We start from the raw sequence: 22,256 nt of genomic DNA, 5'->3' as shown, positions 1-22,256 counted from the left end.
AAACATCTTCACCTCCTTCTTCTCTTTCAGTATACTCCTTTAAACCTAACAAGTTGACCAAGCTTTCAATCATCTGCCCCAATCTCACCCGTGTGTCTGAGTCAGATTTTGTTTAATAACACTCCTGCGAAGCACACTGGGACATTCTTTTATATTAAAGGTGTTATCCAAATGCAAGTTGTTATTGTTGTAAGTATATTTTATCCCTTCTCTAGAAAGCTGTGCTGCTAGGTCTCATCTTGTACCTGTACCAAATCTCCACTCTGAATGTTGTGTGATCTTTTATACTTTTGCAGGATATTTGTACGTGGCGATTGAATTTGCACCACATGGAAATTTGTTGGATTTCCTGCGAAACAGCAGAGTGCTTGACACTGACCCAGCTTATGCCATTGCTCACGGTACTGCCTCCACCCTGTCCTCACAGCAACTGCTGCAGTTTGCAGCCGACGTGACAAAGGGCATGGATTATCTCAGCCAGAAACAGGTTTGCTTTATTTTTGTCATACCATCCCGATCATCATCTTTAGGACATGGTTAGGACATGGTTTGGATTTTTGTCTCGCTTTGTTAGTCAGTTTGTCTCATTATTATCTTCATTTTATTTTCAGTCAGGGTTCAGTGTGGGGAGGGAGTGGGGAGTTCAGATATTTCAGTGGGTTAACGCACGCAGCATTCTCCTTCGAGACCCCAGTATAAATCCAATCCAGACTGATTGGATTAGCCTATTAGGTGCAAGAATCCAAAAAGAAAGTCTGTACCTCAGTCAGTTGGGGATCCAAGGAACAAAATTTCTATTTTCCCAGGCCAATCGGTAAGGGAGGAGATAATTCTTTGGAGCTCCATCTGACATTTAGGGTGGGATTATCTGGCCACACTCGCCCCAAGATGGGAAAATCCCACCTGAGGTCAACGGACCTTTGCATGGTTCCCCTCCCCCCAAACCTCCCCCCAGCCCGCCGTGTTTCCCATGGTCGGCGAGACAGGAAAATTCTGCCCTTAGTCTCTCTAGCAATCACAGTACTCATAGAATCATACAGTGCAGAAGAGGCCCTTCGGCCCATCGAGTCTGCATCAACTCTTACCCAGGCTTACCCCGTAACCCCATGTATTTACCCCGCTAATCCCCCTAACCTATATATCGTGGGACATTAAGGGGCTAAATTGCTAAATTGGCATGGCCAATCCACCTAACCTGCACATCTTTGGACTGTGGGAGGAAACCGGAGCACCTAGAAGAAACCCACGCAGACACGGGGAGAGCGTGCAAACTCCGCACAGACAGTGACCCAAGGCCAGAATTGAACCCTGGTCCCTGGCGCTGTAAGGCAGCAGTGTTAACCACTCCATCATGATTGGCTAACTCGTGACACATCAGATTTGGATTTTATTGTTGGTTTCGGGTCAATTCCATATCAACCAGACTTCCTAATTATTAATTGAACTCTCTGAATTCCTCAGTTCTCTGACCACATTGTTGTTCAATTGCATTAGGAGAATGCATGCCAATCAAAACTGACTTTCCTCAGGGTCGTGTAGTTATAGCAGGAACATTGCAATTTTTGGGGTTCAAATTAAAATGGCACCCCTGCCCCCAAACTCAGCCCTCAATGGTTTTTATGGTCTCCCAATGATCTTCATCAGGACAGTGTTCTGTTCCTGGAACCCCAGAGATTCCCACTATGATCAACAAATATACCTCCAGCCAATCAATCTGATTGATGCTGGTCATGGAGTAGCAGTGGGGCAGAGAGGTTGAATGAGCTGTTACAAAGCCCTGACTGCTTTTTTCCAATACACCCATAAAATATCCACTTATTGACAGCATTCTCTCATTTGTTTAGTTTATTCACAGAGATTTGGCAGCTAGGAATGTTCTTGTGGGAGACAACTATGTGGCAAAGATTGCAGATTTTGGATTGTCGAGAGGGAAAGAGGTTTATGTGAAAAAGACAATGGTGAGTGTAAAAAAAAATAACTTGGGTGTTTCCGGATCATGTCTGCAGAACGACAGTGGGATTCATAGTGCCTGCAGCTATCTCGGCCCAGAGCTCTGCAATTCCCTCCCCAAAACTCTCCACATCTCTATCATCTCAGAGGGCAGTAAAGAGTCAATCACATTGCTGTGGGTCTAGAGTCACATGTAGGCCAGACTGGGTAAAGATGGCAGATTTCCTTCCCTAAAGGATGTCAATGACCCTGATGGGTCTTTGACAACTGATGATAATTCAGTTTTATTCCAAGATACTTATTCCAGATTTATTATTGAATTTAAATTCCCCCAGCTGCCTTGGTGGGATTTGAACTCCTATCTGTGTCCCAGAGCATTAGCCTGGGCCTCTGGATTACTAGTCCAGGGCACCTCCAGAGCTTTTTAAGAATGTATTTATTCACAGGATGTGGGCATCACTGACAAGGCTGGTATTTATTGCCCATCTCTAATTGTCCTTGAGAAGGAGCTGACATCTTGAACTTCTGCAGAATCTCTTTGTAGAGGTTTTGATGCAATTTGGGGTCTTGTTGGGCCACTTCAGATGGCATCTGCTGTGGGTCTGGAATCATATATTGGCCAAACCAGGTAAGGATGGCAGATTTCCTTCCCTCAAGGACACCAGTAAACCAGACGGGTTTTTACAACAATCCAGTGTTTTATGGTCACTATTATAGATCATAAAAATCATAAGAACTAGGAGCAGGAGTCGGCAATTCAGCCCCTCGAGCCTGCTCCGCCTTTAATACAATCACAGCTGATCTCATCTCAGCCTCAACTCCACTTTCCTGCGCATTCACCATAGCCCTTCAAACCCATTACGAATTTAAAATCTGTCCTCTTCCTTAAACTTACTCATAATGATACCAGCATTTTTATTCCAGATTTAATTGAGTGAATTCACAAAATACCCTAGTGGGATTTGAATTCATGTTTCGGATTATTATTTGGGGGAGATGGTGTCACGATGGACCAGTAATAGTCACTGGGCCAGAAATCCAGAGGCTCAGGATAGTGCTCTGGGACACACTCAAAAGTTCAAGTCCCACCAAGGCAGCCTGGGGAATTTAAATTCAATAATAAATCTGGAATAAGAATCCTGAAATAAACCTGAACTATCATCAACTGTCATAAAGAACCATCTGTGTACACTTTAGGAAAGGAAAGCTGCCATCTTTATCCGGTCTGACCTACAAGTGACTCCAGACCCAAAGCAATGTGGTTGAGTCCTAACTGCCCCTCTGAAATGTTCAGTTCAAGGGCAATCAGAGATGGACACCAAATGTTGGCATTGCCAACAACATCCATATCCCATAAAATAAATGGGAAAGAAAAGTCCACACCACTGAATTACTACTACCATAAGATAATGACTATGCCACCTTACTCTTTGACTATGTTCTTGATCATTTATCCTATTGCCTTATGTGATTCAGTGTTCTATTTTATTCAGTAACACTCCTGTGAAGTACCATGGGGTGTTTTACTATGTTCAACAGACTATTCCAATTGTTGTAGTATTTTCCCCTCTGAATTTTTATAATTTATTTTTCACTCCAGCTCAATTATTTTCAGACCAATAACCAATGGCCTAGTGGTATTATCGCTAGACTATTAACCCAGATACTCAACTAATGTGTTTTGGGGACCCGGATTCGAATCCTGCCACAGCAGATGGTGGAATTTGAATTCAATAAAAAAAAATCTGGAATTCAGAATCTACTGATGACCATGAAACCATTGTCAATTATCAGTAAAGCTCTTCTGGTTCACTAATGTTCTTTAGGGAAGGAAATCTGCCATCCTTACCTGGTCTGGCCTACATGTGACTCCAGAGCCACAGCAATGTGGTTGACTCTCAACTGCCCTCTGAAGTGGCCCAGCAAACCACTCAGTTCAAGGGCAACTAGAGATGAGCAATAAATGCTGGACAGCAATGCCCATGTCCCACGAATGAAATAAATAAATTCCCTAATGGGATGGTGAGCTGTCTGCCTTCTCCAAGGCTGCACCAAGGTCATTCAGAATAAATCTGGAGTCACTTTCCATCCCTGTTCCCTATTAGTGGGAATTGGAAGCAATTCCTATTGGATTACTCCCCCAATATCATGAGAGCGTGATAAAGACTGATGTTACTTTCAAGATTACTCTGAAAAATTGAACGTGACAAATATTTTTTTAAAATAATTCTCGGATGTGGGCACCACTGACTAGGCCAGCATTTACTGTCCATCCCTAACTGTCTTTGAGAAGGTGGTGGTGAGCTGCCTTCTTGAACCTCTTCAGCCCATGTGGTGTAGGTACACCCACTGTGCTGTTAGGGAGGGAGTTCCAGGATTTTTTTCTTTTTTATTAATTCAAAGGGATGTGGGCGTCGCTGGCTAGGCCAGCATGTATTCCCCATCCCTAATTTTGACCCAATGACAGTGAAGGAATGGCTATATGGTTTCAAGTCATCATAGTCTGAGAATTGAAGGGGAACTTGCAATTGGTGGTGTTTTCAAACATCTTTGTCTTTCTAAGTGGCTGAAGTTGTGAGTATGAAGGGCATTGATGGGGAATTGAAGGGCATTGTTGAATGTTCCTTGGTGAGCTTACCCAGTGACTATCAGCCTGTTGAGACCGATTTTTGGAAGTTCTGCTCCCTCTCTCTCAATCAGAAGTACCTTACTACAAACCTGCTGCTGATCTTTGGAATATTGAAAGCACGCAATGAATTGCATACACTGCCAACTGGACCCAACTCTCCGAGCAGCAACTTCTTGCTGGCAGGATCCTGCACTGGGAGAGAAGTCCTCAGAAATTGACACCTTACCCTCTAGATCACCCGTGTGTGTACTTCTGAGCAAACAAGAGCACCAAGGAGGTCACTTCAGCAGCAAAAGGTTCATTGAAAAACTGCAATTATTTGGACAGAAAATCATGAGCTACACACATCTGATATTCCAATAAGCAGATAGTGCAAGGTCTTAGCAAAATACTGCGGAATCTGGAATCTAAAACAAAAACAGAAAATGATGGAAAATCTCAGCAGGTCTGACAGCATCTGTGGCGAGAGAATGGAGCCAATGTAGATGACCCTTAAGGGTCATCCAGACACGAAACGTTGGCTCCATTCTCTCCCCACAGATACTATCGGACCTGTTGAGATTTTCCAGCATTTTCTGTTTTTGTCGTGTTAGGGCAACTTCTTGACAGATATTGTTGTTACTTTTTATTTATTTACAATAGAACATTAATGTTCATACCATTGCTGCCATCTAACTTTACCCACTGCTGTCTTTCCATAGGGGAGGTTGCCAGTCCGATGGATGGCCATTGAGTCGTTAAACTACAGTGTTTATACAACTAACAGTGATGTGTAAGTTCCTCCCTTTACAATGAACCAATGATTGAATTGAATTGACTGATACCCTCTGGAGTCTGGAAGACTGAGAGGTGATGTCATTGAAACAAATAAAATTCTTTGAGGATTTGACGGGATCGATGCTGAGAGGTTTTATCCCCCACTGGCAGGAGGAGTCAAGAACATGGGGTCACAGTCACGGCAGATGGGGCAGGCTATTTATGACTGAGCTGAAGAGAAATTTCTTCACTCAAGAGGGTTGTGAATCTTTGGAACTGTCCCATTTGTTTACAGTTGTGAATGCTCAGTCATCAATTATCTTCAGGATGGAGATCGATAGTTTTGGATTCGAAGGGAATTAGGGATTTTGGGACAGTGGAGGAATGTAGCAATATGTAGAAGATCAGCCATCATCATATTGAATTGAGGAGCAGGCTTGAGAGGCTGTATAGCCAACACCTGCACCTGTTTCTTGGGTTTATTTCATGGCACGATCCCTAACCTGGCACTAAATTCGCAAATGCATGAAGAAAGACAAATGTAGAAGGTTAAAGTCCAACAGGTTTATCTGGAATCATGAGCTTTCGGAGCGCCGCTCCTTCATCAGGTGAGTGGCCCACTCACCTGATGAAGGAGCAGTGCTCCGAAAGCTCGTGATTCCAAATAAACCTGTTGGACTTTAACCTGGTGTGAGACTTCTTACTGTGCCCACCCCAGCCAGCATCTCCACATCACAAGTGTAGAAGAGTTACCAATGAGGAATTGAAAGAACCGTTACATTTGTGCAATAAAGTGGGGCTTGACTAAGGTTGGGATTTAATTAGATTATTGAGGCAGAGTTTGAGGAATTTTATTCCACAGCTGGCTGCACTTTACTTAATGTGGGAGTGTGTGTAGTACTGATACTCGGTGACAGAAAGAATTTCCCACTATTGTATCCCTCATCCTGTTAACATTTAAAAAAAATAGGAATGCTTAAAAGGATGAACTGAACATTAGCCAGACTCTTAACTGTCAACAATGATAGACCTCACTATCTTTCAACTAATTCAAAACTGGCATCAATAGAGACCTGGGAATAGATGCCCTTGTTGGGTTATGTGTCTTAAGATAAGCAAAGTGGCCGGGAAGGGATTTGTTAAGCACCAGTGTTGGCTTTGAAAGCAGCATGGCACTTTCCACTTCATGATATGAATCACACAAATAGTGGAGTCAGTGTTCCCCTTCACTACCTGGGGAAGAATCTCGCAGATTGCCCAGATTCTTATTCAATTACTCCGATAAAAGACAGACAGTCTTTGCATTAGATAACTGCCCAGAAAATGATATCAAATCCACCTCAATGTGTTGAAAAAATAAATTTATTTGTCTGAGTTTGCATGAGGATTATTCGCCACAGGAGCTGATTATTTCCTTAGATGTTTGTTAGGAATTTAAGTTATTGTTTAGTTAGACGACCCCAGTTTATATAATTACATAAAGTCATGAAATAATGAATCATTTATGAATATACTTGCAAGATGTTACAGAAATATCTCTCATTCACTGAATGTTTTCTGTAGATGGTCATATGGAGTTCTCTTGTGGGAGATTGTTAGTCTAGGTAAGTAACACCATTTCAACCATTCCTTTATCTCTGTAATCTCCAGAATTCCCAGTCTGTAATATTTGGGAGACCCATTACGTGCCCAGGGCCAGGTTTCCCTGTCCATCAGTCTTGGTGGAGCACATGGCGAATGAGAGTGTGATGGACTGATGTATAACGGGTAGCTAATTTAATATTGCCTATGCTACAATAAATAACTGACAGGAAACGTTAATGGAATGTGTTAGCATTACATGGTTAGTTTGGTGAATGGTTGCATTGAGGAGGTAAATAACGCTCTTGTGTTCTGACTCTTGTGATTAGGTGGCACTCCTTATTGTGGGATGACCTGTGCTGAACTTTATGAGAAATTGCCCCTTGGGTACAGGATGGAAAAACCACTCAATTGTGTTGATGAAGTGTAAGTTTCTGAAAACCTTTACGATTGGTTCACCTGGAACTACTTCTGCTCTCAGTTAATGCTGAAACCGTGCGTCTTTTAGAGAATGTAACTCTTTAAGCTCCACACCACTGGAAATATTATAGAATAAATGATCGATACCAGAATATGGACTGGTTAGTCTTTGGTTTATTTTTTGATTTGAACACTGGGAACGTAGTGGAGATTGGAAACCTTACAACGATTAAAAAAAATTGGATGAGCACTTGAAATACCATAACATTCAAGGTGGTGGGACAAGTGCAGGAAAATGAGATTAGTGCACCCTTTAGTGGTAGTTATTGTCAGTGCAGACTCGATGGGCCAAAGGGCCTTTTCTGCACAGTATGACTCTGTGGGCAGGATTTTCTAGCTGCATTCACCCCAAAGCTGGAAACTCCCACCCGAGGTCTGTGTCCCACCTGCTATGATTCCCACGGCGGGCGGGATGGGAAAATTCTGCCCCATGACTCTATCTCTACGACTGTATGTATTTATCCACTAAGGGGTGAATTTCTATAGATTTGTCCCAATCGCACGTTTTAACTTCAGTAGATGTCCGTGTAAAGCAGCAGCCATTCCATTGTTTCTCCGGGAGATTCACTGATCTGCTTCTGAAGGAGACTCCAGATGGCCAACTCCTGTGTTCTCAACAAACTTTAATGACAGGGGCATCCTTGTGACAACAACCCCGCCCCCGCCCCCCCATCACCCCCCCCCGCCCCCCCCCCCCATCACCCCCCCCCCGCCCCCCCCCCCATCACCCCCGCCCCCCCCCCGCCCCCCCAATCACCCGGCCACCCCAGCTCCCCATGCACTTGCTCTCATTTTAAATCTGATTTCCTATCCTGCAAGATCATTTTTCTATTTTTCTCCTTTCCAACCAAGTTACTGCTCCCCTCGCCAGCACCCTCTATAAAGATAAGTTGGGCAAAACTCCCTCAGACCAACCTGGATTCTGGCCATGTGAATGAGGAAGATTAGCAGGCCCGGGCTTGTGGTGATATTTTTCAAACAGTATGAAGCTTCTGCTCTTTGTTCTGACTGACTTTTCATTAAAAAGCTTTCATTGTACCTCTGAAGCATTGAAGTAAAGTTACAGCCTGGTTAGCATTTCCTTTAGAGAGCTTGATAAGAATGTGTTTTTTTTAATGGATTGATCAGTTTTCTAGTCTCTTTTTCATCTTGTCTCAAGTGTACAAGAATCAGGAGTTGGCCTGACTGGACTAACACAGAAACAGCCATTCCAGCCCAACTGGTCCAATTTTGATGTTCCACTTTAGCCCCATCCTAAACCCCCCTCCATTCATCCACCTTCCCTCCCCCCACCCCACGCCCCCACCCACTGCCCCTTCACACTGTCTGAGTGGAGTTTGCACATTCTCCTCGTGTCTGCGTGGGTTTCCTCCGGGTGCTCCGGTTTCCTCCCACAGTCCAAAGATGTGCGGGTTAGGTTGATTGGCCAGGTTAAAAAATTGCCCCTTAGTGTCCTGGGATGTGTAGGTTAGAGGGATTAGTGGGTAAAATATGTGGGGGTAGGGCCTGGGTGGGATTGTGGTCGGTGCAGACTCGATGGGCCGAATGGCCTCCTTCTGCACTGTAGGGTTTCTATGATTTCAGCTCACCCTATCAGTAGATCCTTCTATTCTTTTCCACGTCATGTGTTTATCCAGCTTCCCCTCAAATATTTCTCTGCAATTCAACTCTACCACATGCTATGGTCGCGAATTTCACATTCTCAGTACTCTCTGGCCAAAGAGGTTTCTCCTAGATTCCTCTATTGGATTTATTGGTGACTATCTTATACTGGTTAATTGTTGGAACAGAGATGATGCAGCTTTAACTTTACATTCAGCCCAAAGTGTGAATGTGTTTGTAATAATGCACGTTGTCATACACAATGATATTTAATTCTTTCAGATATGAGTTAATGCTGCAGTGCTGGCGTGAGAAGCCTTATGAAAGACCAACATTCGCTCAAATACTGGTGTCCCTCAATAGGATGCTTGAGGAGAGGAAGGTAAGCCTGAAGAGATTGGTTGAGATATTCCATGAATTCTCACTTCCAGAGAGGAATTGCACTCAATGGAAATCCAGGCTGGTCAACTGAGGTTGCAATTCTCAACCATTACCTCAGAATGCATAGAATCAGAGAATTACTCAGCACAGAAGGAGGCCAATTGGCCCATCCAGTCTGTGCCAGCTCTTCAAAGGAACTTTCAAACTAGTTCAACACCCTGTGCTCTTCTCCATGGCGCTGTATTTTTGAATCTTCTTTAACCACCCTTTCAGGAGAGTAAGAAGTCTCACAACACCAGGTTAAAGTCCAACAGGTTTAGTTGGTCGCAAATAAACCTATTGGGCTTTAACCTGGTGTTGTGAAACTTCTTACTGTGCCCACCCCAGTCCAACGCCGGCATCTCCACATCATGGCTTTCAGGCAGCACAGATCATTACAAACTGCTATGTAAAATAATTACCCTCATCTCCCCCAACCCACCCTCCATCCCTGTTTCTTTTGTACATTATCTTAAATCTGCCATGCTCAGGTTCCTTCTACCAATGAAAACAGTTTATAAACAGTTTATCCTTGTTTACATGAAAACCATTCATCACTTTAAACATCACCGCTGGAAAATTCTCCCTGAACCTTCTCTGCTCCAAGAACAATCCCAGCTCGCACTCGCATCGAGACTATTTGATTTTTGAACGTGGCAGTCCATGCTCACTCCTTTTACTTAATGTGCTCTTCTCCTTTGGAACTAGTCGAGTAGGATCCTTGACATGTGTTGTTTATGTCCATTCATTTAGACCTACGTGAACACAACACTGTTCGAGAAATTCACCTATGCAGGCATCGACTGCTCAGCTGAAGAAGCCGGGTGAAGATTCTGCAGAGCACAATAATCGTGAAGAAATGAACTAAATTGTGTTTTGTAAACTTTTGTAAAATACAGAATTGCCAACACATACAATGTACCATAGCATATTATTTTTGTGGAAATATGGAAGTGATTGTTTGGCTAAGGATTATTGATAAAAGTAAGTTCACAAAGAGCAAGTGTCACCATCAGTGCTTAGTTTTCAAAATGGATTACAAATCATTATTGTTAGTTTTATGTGCTTTTAGAATTTTTGAGATTGTACAACTTCAGTGACCTGACCAGAGATCTGCTTGGGATATTCACATCGATAAAGATATTCTTTAATCTACAAGTGTTTCAGCTTTAACCCCATGTGTGCATTACTCTTCTAAACACACGCTGAAGTCAGAAGCAATGTTGAAACCAGATCATCTTCTGAGTTCGACATTGGCTTTGAAATTATCTTGTAGAATGTTGGGCTCAAACACTTGCATTTGCATCTGAAACTCCTCCCCGCTTCACTTTAACAAAGATTTCAGTCTGTGTATTTCATTTTAAAGTGGCAGTGAGTGAAATTTAAATGAATATGTTAAGTAATTGTATTTATTATCCCACGTTATAATCTTAAAGCAGCAAGGAAAAAAATCAAAAAGATGAGATAAGTAGAACATAGAATTCTATTAACATTTTCTATGTTCTATGAGATAAGTAAACAAATGGAGGTTAAAATTAACTTGAAGGAAAGAGAGACTTGCATTTTTATAGCGCCTATTGTCAGGCACTCCGAAATCCCCACTGTGTTTCACAGCCAATGAAGAACTTTTGGAAGTGCAGTGCCTGTTGTAATATAGGGACTGCAGCAGCCAATTTGCATGTTTTACACTGGCAGCAATCTGATAATGACCAAAAGATCAGTTTTAGTGATGTTGGTTAAGGGTAGAATATTGGCACAGGGACATCAAAGAGAACTCCTGTACTTTTTGAATGGTGCTATGGGATCTTTACTGCCCACCTGAAGGATGAAGCTTAAGTTTAATAATGCATCCAAAAGATGATGCTTTGTAATTTTTTTTTGTTCATTCATTGGCTGTCGCTGGCTGGACCAGCATTTGTTGTTCATCCCTAAGGGCAATTAAGAGTCAACCACATTGCTGTGGCTCTGGAATCACATGTCGGCCAGACCAGGTAAGGATGGCAGATTTCCCTCCCTAAAGGACATTAGTGAACCAGTTGGGTTCTTACGACAATCGACAATGGTCATCGTTTTGACTTTTAATTCCAGATTTTTATCCAATTCCAATTTCACCATCTGGTGGGATTCAAACCCAAGTCCCCAGAGCATTACCCTGCTTCTCTGGATTGCTATTCCAGCGACAATAAAACTACTGCAAATTGAAGTTGTTAACTCGTTAAACTGAACCTATGAGCCTTTGCTGTTAGTGTCTATGATGGAGTTGGGTGGGATTTTAGCAAGAGTGTTGGGTTGATTCAAACCCTGTGTGATGGAAATGTATAGTATTTAAATCTGAGATATCACCATGTCTGACAGTTATCACTTTGTATATTGTTCTTGGAGAGCCCATATTAACCCTGAATAAGAAAAAGTGTCCTTTGTAGCTGGACTTGTTGAGTAGTTTTAATTATAAGAATTGGGGTTTATTTTGGAAGCCAATCCAATGACTAAACTCCTTTTTTAAGTTTGTAGCAACCTCCAGCTGTCTGCAGTGTTTGAGATTGAGGGTCAGAATTAACATTGAGAAGTGAGAATCAGACACATTTCCGAACTGATTAGCACTGGGATATTTGTGTCTCGTGTTTATTAAATGCCCTCTGCTATTTTCAGAGTCAGTGAATTTCTACTCTTTTGTTAATCCAGCAAATACTGCCATCCTCATGTTATTTGGATTTTGTGTAAAAGAAAATTGCATTGAATATTTGACTTTGTGAAACAGGCCTGTTTGATTGCTGTTACAGCAGTTTATTAATGCTAGCATAGTCGTATATACTCAAAAGGTATTATTTTTACTCTGCTTTCTTGATTATTGTATCAATATTTGAGAGTCAGGCTACCTGCATGCATGCGTAATATTTACAACAATTTGTAAACAATTCCTCTGAGTTACAAGCTGCATGGATATTTTAGCTGAAAGCTAATTTAGGCAGAGAGATATATTCCAGTGTGTCACTTGTTAATCATGGTTCCAGCTTCCTTGGAACTCTGCTGGATTTGATCAATCTCCTGCAAGAACTTTGTAAAATTCTTTTTGAAAAGTAAATAAATGTCTCCTTGTTTTTACACACACTGTATTTTATCTCTGTATCCATTTAATTTATTTTGTTAGGAAAAATACTGAGTTAAGTGCAGGCAAAAGTTTTTTTAAAAAGACGACACTGAAAGAGACAGAACAAAGTTGTCAGTGTTTTGAGTCAGTCCTGCTGAAAGTACTGACTACTTTACAACCCCAAGTCTCAATAACAGAGATTCAGCCTTAGATCCTGTGCAAAATGAGTTCACAATGTATTTGAAAATCCCACCCTCTGTTTCCATCACCTTTTCAGGAAGAGAGTTCCAAAGACTCACGACTCGCTGAGAGAATTTTTGTTGTCTCATCTCTGTTTTAAATGGGTGACCCCTTATTTTCAAATAGTGACCCCCTAGTTCTAGATTCTCCCACAAGAAGAAATATCCTCTGCACATCCATCCTGTTCAGACCCCTCAGGGTTTTATGTTTCAATCAACCGACCTGTCACACAATGAACTCACCTTCTATGGCCATGATCATAGTGCTGTGGGTAGGATCTGCCTTCGGGCAGAGAACTGAAGAATAGTATCCACAAAAGTGATAACGTCTATACGAAGCTAGGAACATATGAATTAGGAACAGGCCGAGGCCTATCGGCCCCTTTAGCCTGCCAGATGTGATTCAATGACATCATAGCTGATTTGATTGTGTCCTCACTCCACATTCCTGCCTACCCCCCCGATATCCTGTGATAAGCTGATGAGCCAACTGCTCATCCTGCTGCCGTGTGGGAGGTGAATCATTAATGTACATGGCGAGGTAGAGACAGAGCAGGACAGTATTCACAGTCCTGGAACAGACATTGCAGCAAACACCCTACCCTGATGTAATAATAAAACAGAGATTTGAGAATTACCAACCTGGCTAAGGGAAGAATTGTGGCATTTCATTTGATATCCCCAATCTGTGAAAAATTGTATTATTTTTCAGTAGAGGATCAGATAGTCTGGGGAAGCATTTTGTGCTTCTGTTGAACATTTTTCAGTCTGTATAGTTCAACTGACGAATATCATTTGAGTGTTCTTCCAATTCTGCTCTCTTTAATCACTCCGTCATTGGTGGCCATGCATTCAGCTGCCTTGGGTCTAAGTTTCTGAATTCCCTCCCTAAACTTTTCTCACTCTCTTTCCTCCTTATAAGATGCTTCTTAAAACCTCTTCTTTGGCTCAGTATCTGTCCTGATGTCTCCTTGTGTGGCTCAGTTTCAAATGTGCATCAACAACGCTCTCGTTAAGCACCTCTGGGCCATTTTGTTAGCTTCGGCGCTAGATAGCTGCAGGTTGTTGTTGTCGGGATAAATTGTGTTCCGCCCATCCTTGAGAAGCAGACGTTCTCTTTCATTTCTCCAAACAGGGCAAAGTTTCACAAACAGCAGATCTTTGTACAAGGAACAGGCTGTCAGGAGCAGAAAGGACGGCGGGTTACGGAGTCAGAACACAAACAGGAAAGAAGCTTGAAGCTGCCAAACAATTGGAGGAAGAGCAGAGACTGTAAGGGAACTAGCAGCAGTCACCCTTGCCCACCCCTCCCCCCACCTCTCACCTTGTAACACAGGAATCAATACTTTGCTGATGACTCAGGCCTTCTCAGTTAGTTCAACGGGAGCCTCAGCAGACTTGACGAATGACACTGTGCCACTTGGGCAGGAAGGGGCGAATGCCATCCAGAATTCCTACTCTCTGTTTAGTGAGGTCCGCAGAAGCAGTGCTCTCACGCGAGTGAGGACAAGGTTGACCACCGCACATAAACACTGGGCATTTGGGTGTGACACAACTGCTGGTAAGAAGTCTCACAACACCAGGTTAAAATCCAACTTTAACTTTAAAGTTGGACTTTAACCTGGTGTTGTGAGACTTCTTACAACTGCTGGTAACCAGGGAATCATAATCCAAGCAAAGGGGTGGGAAAAAGGAAGACAATTTGAGAGAAAGGACTGTGAGAGAAATGAAAAACAACATTAGGGGAAAGCAAATATCAAGAGAACTTAATTTGACTTGGAATGATTGGTCACACAGATGCTAAAATGGTTTCAATCACCCAGGTTAATTCAGGGAGCTTTTGCTAATGATTGGAAATAATTTTATTCCAATGGAAATGTCAGTCTGTATGGTTCCATGGTAAATAGATGTTTTTTTCCAATGATATGTAAAGTTGCTGTAGGTGAGAGTCATAGTTCTTAATGAAATGGAGAATAGTGCACACAAATAGATTCTAAGCTGCTGGAATTCAGAATCGCGGATGATAGCTGCAGTCTCTAAGGGCCGTGGACCCATTCTTCAAATCTCTGCCCTTCACAGTACATCTTTTGCAGAAATTTGCCAGAGATTTTGCTGGGTCTCTTTCCTGTGACCTCTCATTGGGATCTCGCTCTGTGTTATACATGAAGATGAATGTAGTTACTCTGTGTGTAAAATATACATCACCAAAGCCCAGGGAAACATTGGCCTCAGAATGACCAAGCAAAGAAACACAGTTAAACTCAATGACTTAAAGTGTGGAAAGTCTCTGTCGCCTTACGATGCAGCTTGTGACTGTATTCAGTTCGTACATTTGAAGTTTTTGATTTCACTGCATCTTGTTTTCATGGGTGTATGTCAATTGTGTAGCAAATGATAAGCCTGATGAGAACCCTGCTTGGATGAGAAAATTTATGAGCTGCCTTCCTTAAAAGGGAAGTTCTATATTATCCTCCTGAGGCATATGTAGACACGCTGTGCTACCATATCACTGGCAGGAAGTATTACCTACCATTGCTACCAAAAGAGAAAATGCTGGAACATCTCAGCAGGTCTGGCAGCATCTGTAAGGAGAAAAGAGCTGACGTTTCGAGTCCAGATGACCCTTTGTCCTACCATTGCTACTCTCAACATGCTGAATCGCTGGTCCCTGAATCTCCCCAAAGGGTGAGGCAAGGAAGTGTAGCAGAACTCCTTTCAGCTATCTTTCAGTGCTTGTTTAAAAACAGAATACCTATTCCCTGGGAATCTTGCATGGAGTAAAGAGAATCCTTTAAAAGATCTCTTTACTGATTACCCCATTCCCAATTTTTCACCTTGTTCTTCCTCTGCTGAAGATGGTTTATGTTGGGATTTGGATTGATAATGCCAGCTAGGAGGTATTGTGGCACAGTGGTAGCTTCCCTATCTCTAGGCCAGAAGCTCTGGGTTCAAGTGCCCCTTCACGCTACAGAAGTTGTGTCCAGACAGGTGCTAAGAGTGGGAAGGTTTCCTGGCCATCTGTAGTGCTGATGACAAGAGAAAACCACAGCAGCATTTCACCAAGAGATGTGGGGATCAAACAGGGAAATGGAGTTGAAACTCATGACCATATTGAAGCAAGACCGATGGACCTTATGGTCTTTTTCTGCCCTATCTCTTTCTTCCTAGTTTAAATCACATTAGTCACTTCAATGTGTTCACGTGGTTACACTCAATGGCCAGAATTTTTCAGCCATTCATGCCCCACTGCCACTGCAGCGAGGATGGAGAATTTGGCACTCAGCCAAATCTCCATTCACTGCAGCGGGACCGGAAAATCCCACTGGCATGAACGGCTGTAAAATTCTGCCCAATATCTGTTTGGGGTAAGCTCCCCAAAAGCTATCTGTGCTGACTGGCAAAACAAAAGTCAAAAGTATTTCTCCCAAAAGATCAAAAAATGTGAACAACAAAAATTCAAATTTGTTTGAGAAATCATCTCTATCTATAGTATAAAATACTTTAGTTTACATCTTCATAATCATTAGGGGAGGCATGGTGGCACAGTGGTTAGCACTGCTGCCTCACAGTGCCAGGGACCCAGGTTTGATTCCCGGCTTGGGTCACTGTCTGTGCGGAATCTATACGTTCTCTCGGTGTCTGTGTGCGTTTCCTCCCACACTCCAAAAGATGTGCTGGTTAGGTGGATTGGCTATGCTAAATTCTCCCTCAGTGTACCCGAACAGGTGACAGAGTGTGGCGACTAGGGGATTTTCACAGTAACTTCATTGCAGTGCTAATGTTAGCCTACTTATGACTAATAAGTAAACATTTTAAGTTCCTTCACATTCATTACCTTTCTTCTTATCTTTATTTGGAAACTTAATTCCACAACTTTCAGTGATCCTTCAGTTTCCCAAATCTTCGGGCAGATCCATCTCCATCTCTGAATCCATCTCCTTGCTTGCTCCAAAAAACAAATTCAATTTGAATCCAATTCGTGCTCCCCACAAGAGAGAGAAACAAGGTCCAAGCTGAGAAGACGAGGCATTGCACCTGATCTTGGGCTTGATCTTAGCCAAAAGGCCGAGAAGAAGTGGACTCTCAGAATCCCTACAGTGCAGAAGGAGGCCATTTGTCCATTGAGACTGCACCAACTCTCCCTCTGCCCTACCCCATAATCCTGCATATTTTTACCATGGCTAATCCATCTAACCTGCACATCTTTGGATTGTGGGAGGAAACCGGGGGAAACTCAGACATGAGGAAGAACATGCAAACTCCACAAACACATTAATCCAAGGCTGGAATCAGCCCTGCTGGGTAAGTATGTGATTTTGACCCTGATGCTGTATTGAGTAAATATTCAACAGTAAATGTGAGCAATAGAGCTTCCCTCACACTGAGATGATGGAGATGTGATCATGTTTCTGCCTGGTTTCAAACGGAGGACCTTTTGCATGTAAAGCATACAGCATAACCATTACATCCCATCTTTTGATGCCAGTTATGGTGTGGATTTTTCATTTTGTTCAAACATGCTTGGGGGCAATGTATTGATAATCTAAGTGCTCTGGACATGGAAATTACAATCACATGAACGAGAAATACAGATGAAATGGGGAATATGGAGAAAGAAGAAAGGATTGTGAGAGATGTGAATGAATGGAAGAGGGAGAAAAACTTATATACCTCAATTAATCTCCTCTCATTTTTCTAAACAACAGGGAGTTGGGGCAGCATGGTGACACAGTGGTTAGCACTGCTGCCTCTCAATGCCAGGGACCCAGGTTCAATTCCCGGCTTGGGTCACTGTCTGCGTGGAGTTTGCACATTTTCCCCAAGTCAGCGTGGGTTTCCTCGGGCTGCTCTGGTTTCCTCCCACAGTCTGAAAGATGTGCTGGTTAGGTGGACTGACCCAGACAGGTGCTGGACTGTGGCGACTAGAGGAATTACACAGTAACTTCATTGCAGTGTTAATGTAACCCTTGTGACAAATAAACTTTACTTTGATTATGGGCCTAAACTGCCCAATCTCTCTTCGTAAAATGAACCACTCATCTCTGGAACCAATCTAGTGAATTACCTCCAATGCAACTACATTCCCCCTCAAGGGGACTAAAACTGTACACAATATTCTAAGTGCCTGTGTGATGTACTACTGCCTTCTTCCAGCACAATCATTTCGAAACATTTCAAAAGATCTTTCTAAACATGCCGAAATGCATATGTTCAGAGCAGAATAGACCCAACTGTCAAGTCCTCACATTTGATGTCAGGAGTCAAAGCTGGTGTTCAGAAACGACTACAAAAGAGCTTTTCTAATGTGACATCACCTCAAGCACAGACTGCAACATGCAGTTGATAAAACTTTTGAAATCACCCAGGGTACAAATTACTTTAAGGCTTTTCTGGACACATGACAATAGTTGTCCAGAGTGTACTGAGATAGAGGAAATGATTGAGAGAAACAGATGAGTGGGAGAGACAGAAAAATAAAACTTGTAGTAACTAGAAAGAGAAACAGCTGGCTGTATTGTCAGTGAATTATCTGTACAGCATCCACACAGGTATCTGTAAATTAAATATATACATGTGTTTGTGGAATGGTGAATATGCCAGGTGTTTACTCCCTAACGCTTTGTACAGTAGCAGCAATAAATGCCGGGATTCCATTTGCCTTCCTTATTACCTGCATACTAGTTTTTTTGCAATATCTTTTGCTTCAACAGCTAATTCTCCAGTACATTTACATGGAATGAAGAAATTACATCTGCAGTGGAGACCAAATGGAACCCCCACACTAGATTGAGTTTAATCTGACCTCAGCCACCTGTCCTGAGAAAGTAAACTCACCTGTGCACTCGTGGATCTGTCATCCTTAATGTCACAAAGGCTTTTACCGTTGCAACAAGCTAACAATGATTATTGAGTCATGGAATATTGGCCACGACGAGGATTTTTCATCCCCTACCTGAGAAATGTCTGATGGGAACATTATGAATTTGAAATGATTGCTCCTAAACATCAATATGGTGATTGTCTGAGATTGAAGTTAACCTGCTGAAACCTCAAAAGTGGGTGTATTGCCCCTTTCTCTATTACAAAGAGCGACTAAGGTTACGTCCCGGGGCCCAGAACACACTCAGTTGGAGGAACTTTATCATCACTGTTGTAATAACCGAGTGTCCTCAGAATCCTACAAAAACATCACAAGTCATTGCCCAGACAATCTTCATTGTGGCATACTCTGGCTTGCCTGATGTTAAGAAAATCTGTTATATAAATGCACCACATTACTACAGGAAAGTAGAAACATAGAATATAAAATAGTAGGCCATTCGACACTTCAAGCCCTTATGGTCATAGCAGATTATCCAACTTAATCTGATCCCACCTCTTTCTTTCTTCCCCCCCCCCCTTTCCTTTCCCTTCCCCTCCCTTGTCCTTCAATCCCCTTCACCACAAGGGCCACTCCTTGAAAAACACAAAATTTTGGCCTTAACTTTGTGTGAGCAAATGCCACAGATTCACCACTCTCTGGGTGAAGACATTTCTCCTCATCTCAGTGCTAAAAGATTTTTCTCTTCTCCCGAGTGTGACCCTCTGGTTGTGGACACCCCACCATCAGAAACGTCCTCCATCTACCCTGTCTAGTCTTGTGGGAATGTTATAGGTTTCAGAGATTCCCCCTCATTCTTCCAAACTGCTCAAGTTGGGGGGGGGGGGGGGGGGAAGAGGAGAAAGGAGAGGAGAAAGATAATCCTGAGTAACAGTCCAAACCAGGAAATGGGAGTTTAGAATATTTAGTTCATGACAAATCACAAGAGAGACAAAGAAAGATGGGATTGAGAGAGAGAATTGCAGAGTGGCTTTTTAACTCTCGATAGCATCACTGCAAGTACGGCAAAAAGATCATCCAGTCAAATGCATTTGAGCATTACATCTCTTCAAGGTAGTTGATTGGATGGGGGAAGATGTGTTGTGTCAGATTTATAAAGACAGTACTTCATTTTAATAAAACTAAAGTACAATACATTGTTTGAACAGTAATGAAACAAAGGAACAGGCAAAATGTTTCTGGCGGATACTTCTAAAAAGACAAATACCAAACTGCTTTAATATATTTAATAGCCCATCTCCTTGCCAAAATATTGAAACAACATTTAATCAAGATCTGAACCCATCAAGTATTACGGGACACTTGCAAAACATTAGGCAGTTGAGCATCAAGTTAACAAAAAATCCTTTTTTTTTTATACAAGGGAAAAACTCCTCGTCAAACTGTACAGGACTGCTATTACTCAAGATACTGTGCACTTTACAAGTAGATACAATCCTGTCCAAATTATTTTTGGAAGACTAACAGCACATCAGTAACTTCCAACCAACATAATCAACATTTTGACATCAATCTAGTAGCACAGCCTGGAGTTCAAAGTACACAGAGTGAGTAGTATGAAGAATATACACAGACTGACATCCTGGAGCATCCATTAGAGATTCATTTAAATAATGAAACAATTTTTGTAGAACATTCCTCAGTTTTACTGTACTTCACACCATGAATGTATCCAGACCAGATTTATTTTCCAGATTACAGCATGGTTTAAGCAAAAGACCATAGTGAATGTCTTTTGTTTCAGAATAACTACTATGATTCTACCAAGGGAAGTTGATTCGCTGGACTAGGGATTATGCCAAATATTCCAGCACAGTCCCTCACCCTATCCTTTCAGAGAAATGGAAATGAAAAATGAGCTCCAGCTTTGGAAAATTGCTTTGGTTTTTATATGTATTTTTCCCAATGAACAATACAGTTTTGATCCTCATTAGGATTAATTATATTACACAATGGTTAGCATGTACTGCACAACACCAATTACCCGTCAGCACACAAACAGATCAAAAATCAGGCCCCTCACACATTTATGCAGCACCTCTCTCAAATGTAATTTATTGACAACTTTTTAATCTCAAAAGGTCTTTTAAAAAAATGATGCACTGGAGCTTTAGCCACCCCAGTGTATTTTGTAAACTGGACCCACTGTCTTATCATCACCATCTTTCACCACAAACAAGAATGAGATGCATGCACAATTCAAATATTTTCTTCAAATGGATTAGGCAGGACAGAGTGTTTCATGAATCATCCACTGGGGCATTGCAAGTTGGAAGGCTTTGGGCCATTCTTCAGATGGCTTTTCCATGTAATCTCACCACTTCCTGCCTTTCCCATCATGCTTCACTCTCCACATCATCAGCTCCATGCATGCCCTCCCCTTTTCAGCACCTTCAACTGGTACAAGAAATGAGGAAAGCAAATCAAATTTATCCTCCAATTCCCCCATAACCCCATCGTGAAAGGATTGCATTAAAGCATAATTACCACAGATGCTGGAATCTGAAACAACAGAAAATGCTGGAAAATCTGTCACCCAGAGCCAAAACATTGGCTCTACTCTCTCTCCATAGATGCTGTCAGACCTGCTGAGATTTTCCAGCATTTTCTGCTTCTGTTTCATTAAATCATCTTCTGTTACTTAGAATGATATAGCCCATCATGGCTGTCCTAACTCTTAGACAGAGCTGGTCCCACTCCCACAGCCCTACAATTATTTTCTTTTCAAAAGTTTGTCCAATTCCCTTTAGTGTTGCTATTGAATATATTCAGGAATTAAAGGATATGGGAGGGTTGAAGTAAAGATCAACCAAATGACCTTATCCTATGTCTTATGTTTACCTGCCCCTTTGTCAATTATAATGTGCTCTTAGAGACAATATTATGACTTTGACTATTTCCTCCCGAGGCATATCTGCTCTGGGAAACAATTCCAGCTTCTTTAGCCTCTCCATGTAACAGAGGCTCCTCATGTTTCTGCCAAAGGTTTATTGCTTGTGGATGTTTTGGCCGGATGTACAAGCATGTGGAGTATGGAGACTGGCACAGAGCTGGCCTTGGCTCTATGTGCAGAGACTGGCACCTCTAGATACTGGAGAGAATCTGGTCGTTTTCCTTTCTTTTAACTCTGCAACCAATTGTTGTTTCTCTACTGCTGCTGAGCATGCAAAAGCAATTAACATTTGGAAGTGTCTTTATCTATGCTGGTCAGAGATGGAATCTGTACCTCTGAGCTTTCACAGGAATGAAATGCATGGTATCTAATTTTGTTGATCACACAATGATGGATAGGAAAACAAGTTGTCAAGGGGACAAGGGGCTTACAGAGATTTGGATAGGTCAAGTGGGTGGACAGAAACTTGGTAGGGTATAATGTGGGAAAATGTGAACTTGTTTGCAGTAGGGCAAATATAAAAAGCAGCAAGTTATTTAAATGGAGAGATGCAGAATTGGATGTCCTGGTACATGAATCACAAAATGTGGCTGTGCAGGTACAGAAAGCAAAGGCAATTAGAACGAAGGTGCAAAGGGAAAGAGAATATTAAGTCGGGAGGTGTTGCTACAGCTGTAGAGGGCCTTAGTAAAGCCATATTTGGAGTTGTGTGCAAGCTTTGGTCTCCTTATTCAAGG

The 22,256-nt window shown here is 42.2% G+C and overlaps 2 protein-coding genes across 3 annotated transcripts in view; one reads left to right on the top strand and one right to left on the bottom strand.

Moving 5' to 3' along the window:
- tek (TEK tyrosine kinase, endothelial) overlaps nucleotides 1–12,522 on the top strand; it is an 80,469-nt gene extending 67,947 nt beyond the window's left edge. For both annotated transcript variants that reach the window (XM_078213915.1, XM_078213913.1), the window contains exons 17-23: nucleotides 297–487; nucleotides 1,845–1,958; nucleotides 5,281–5,351; nucleotides 6,899–6,939; nucleotides 7,246–7,342; nucleotides 9,281–9,380; nucleotides 10,172–12,522. In XM_078213915.1, the coding sequence (XP_078070041.1) occupies nucleotides 297–487; nucleotides 1,845–1,958; nucleotides 5,281–5,351; nucleotides 6,899–6,939; nucleotides 7,246–7,342; nucleotides 9,281–9,380; nucleotides 10,172–10,246 (689 nt within the window). In that variant the 3' untranslated portion in view covers nucleotides 10,247–12,522. The remainder of the gene's footprint in view (nucleotides 1–296; nucleotides 488–1,844; nucleotides 1,959–5,280; nucleotides 5,352–6,898; nucleotides 6,940–7,245; nucleotides 7,343–9,280; nucleotides 9,381–10,171) is intronic.
- A 7,317-nt stretch (nucleotides 12,523–19,839) lies between these two features.
- The window catches only part of LOC144495234 (RNA exonuclease 1 homolog), a 32,318-nt gene continuing 29,901 nt past the window's right edge, over nucleotides 19,840–22,256 (bottom strand). Inside the window, exon 14 of the mRNA XM_078215302.1 lies at nucleotides 19,840–21,023. Within this exon, the coding sequence (XP_078071428.1) occupies nucleotides 20,941–21,023 (83 nt within the window). The 3' untranslated portion in view covers nucleotides 19,840–20,940. The remainder of the gene's footprint in view (nucleotides 21,024–22,256) is intronic.

Source organism: Mustelus asterias, chromosome 6 (genome assembly GCF_964213995.1).
Source record: "Mustelus asterias chromosome 6, sMusAst1.hap1.1, whole genome shotgun sequence".
Lineage (NCBI taxonomy): Eukaryota > Metazoa > Chordata > Chondrichthyes > Carcharhiniformes > Triakidae > Mustelus > Mustelus asterias.
This window is presented reverse-complemented; position numbering and strand designations above follow the sequence as displayed.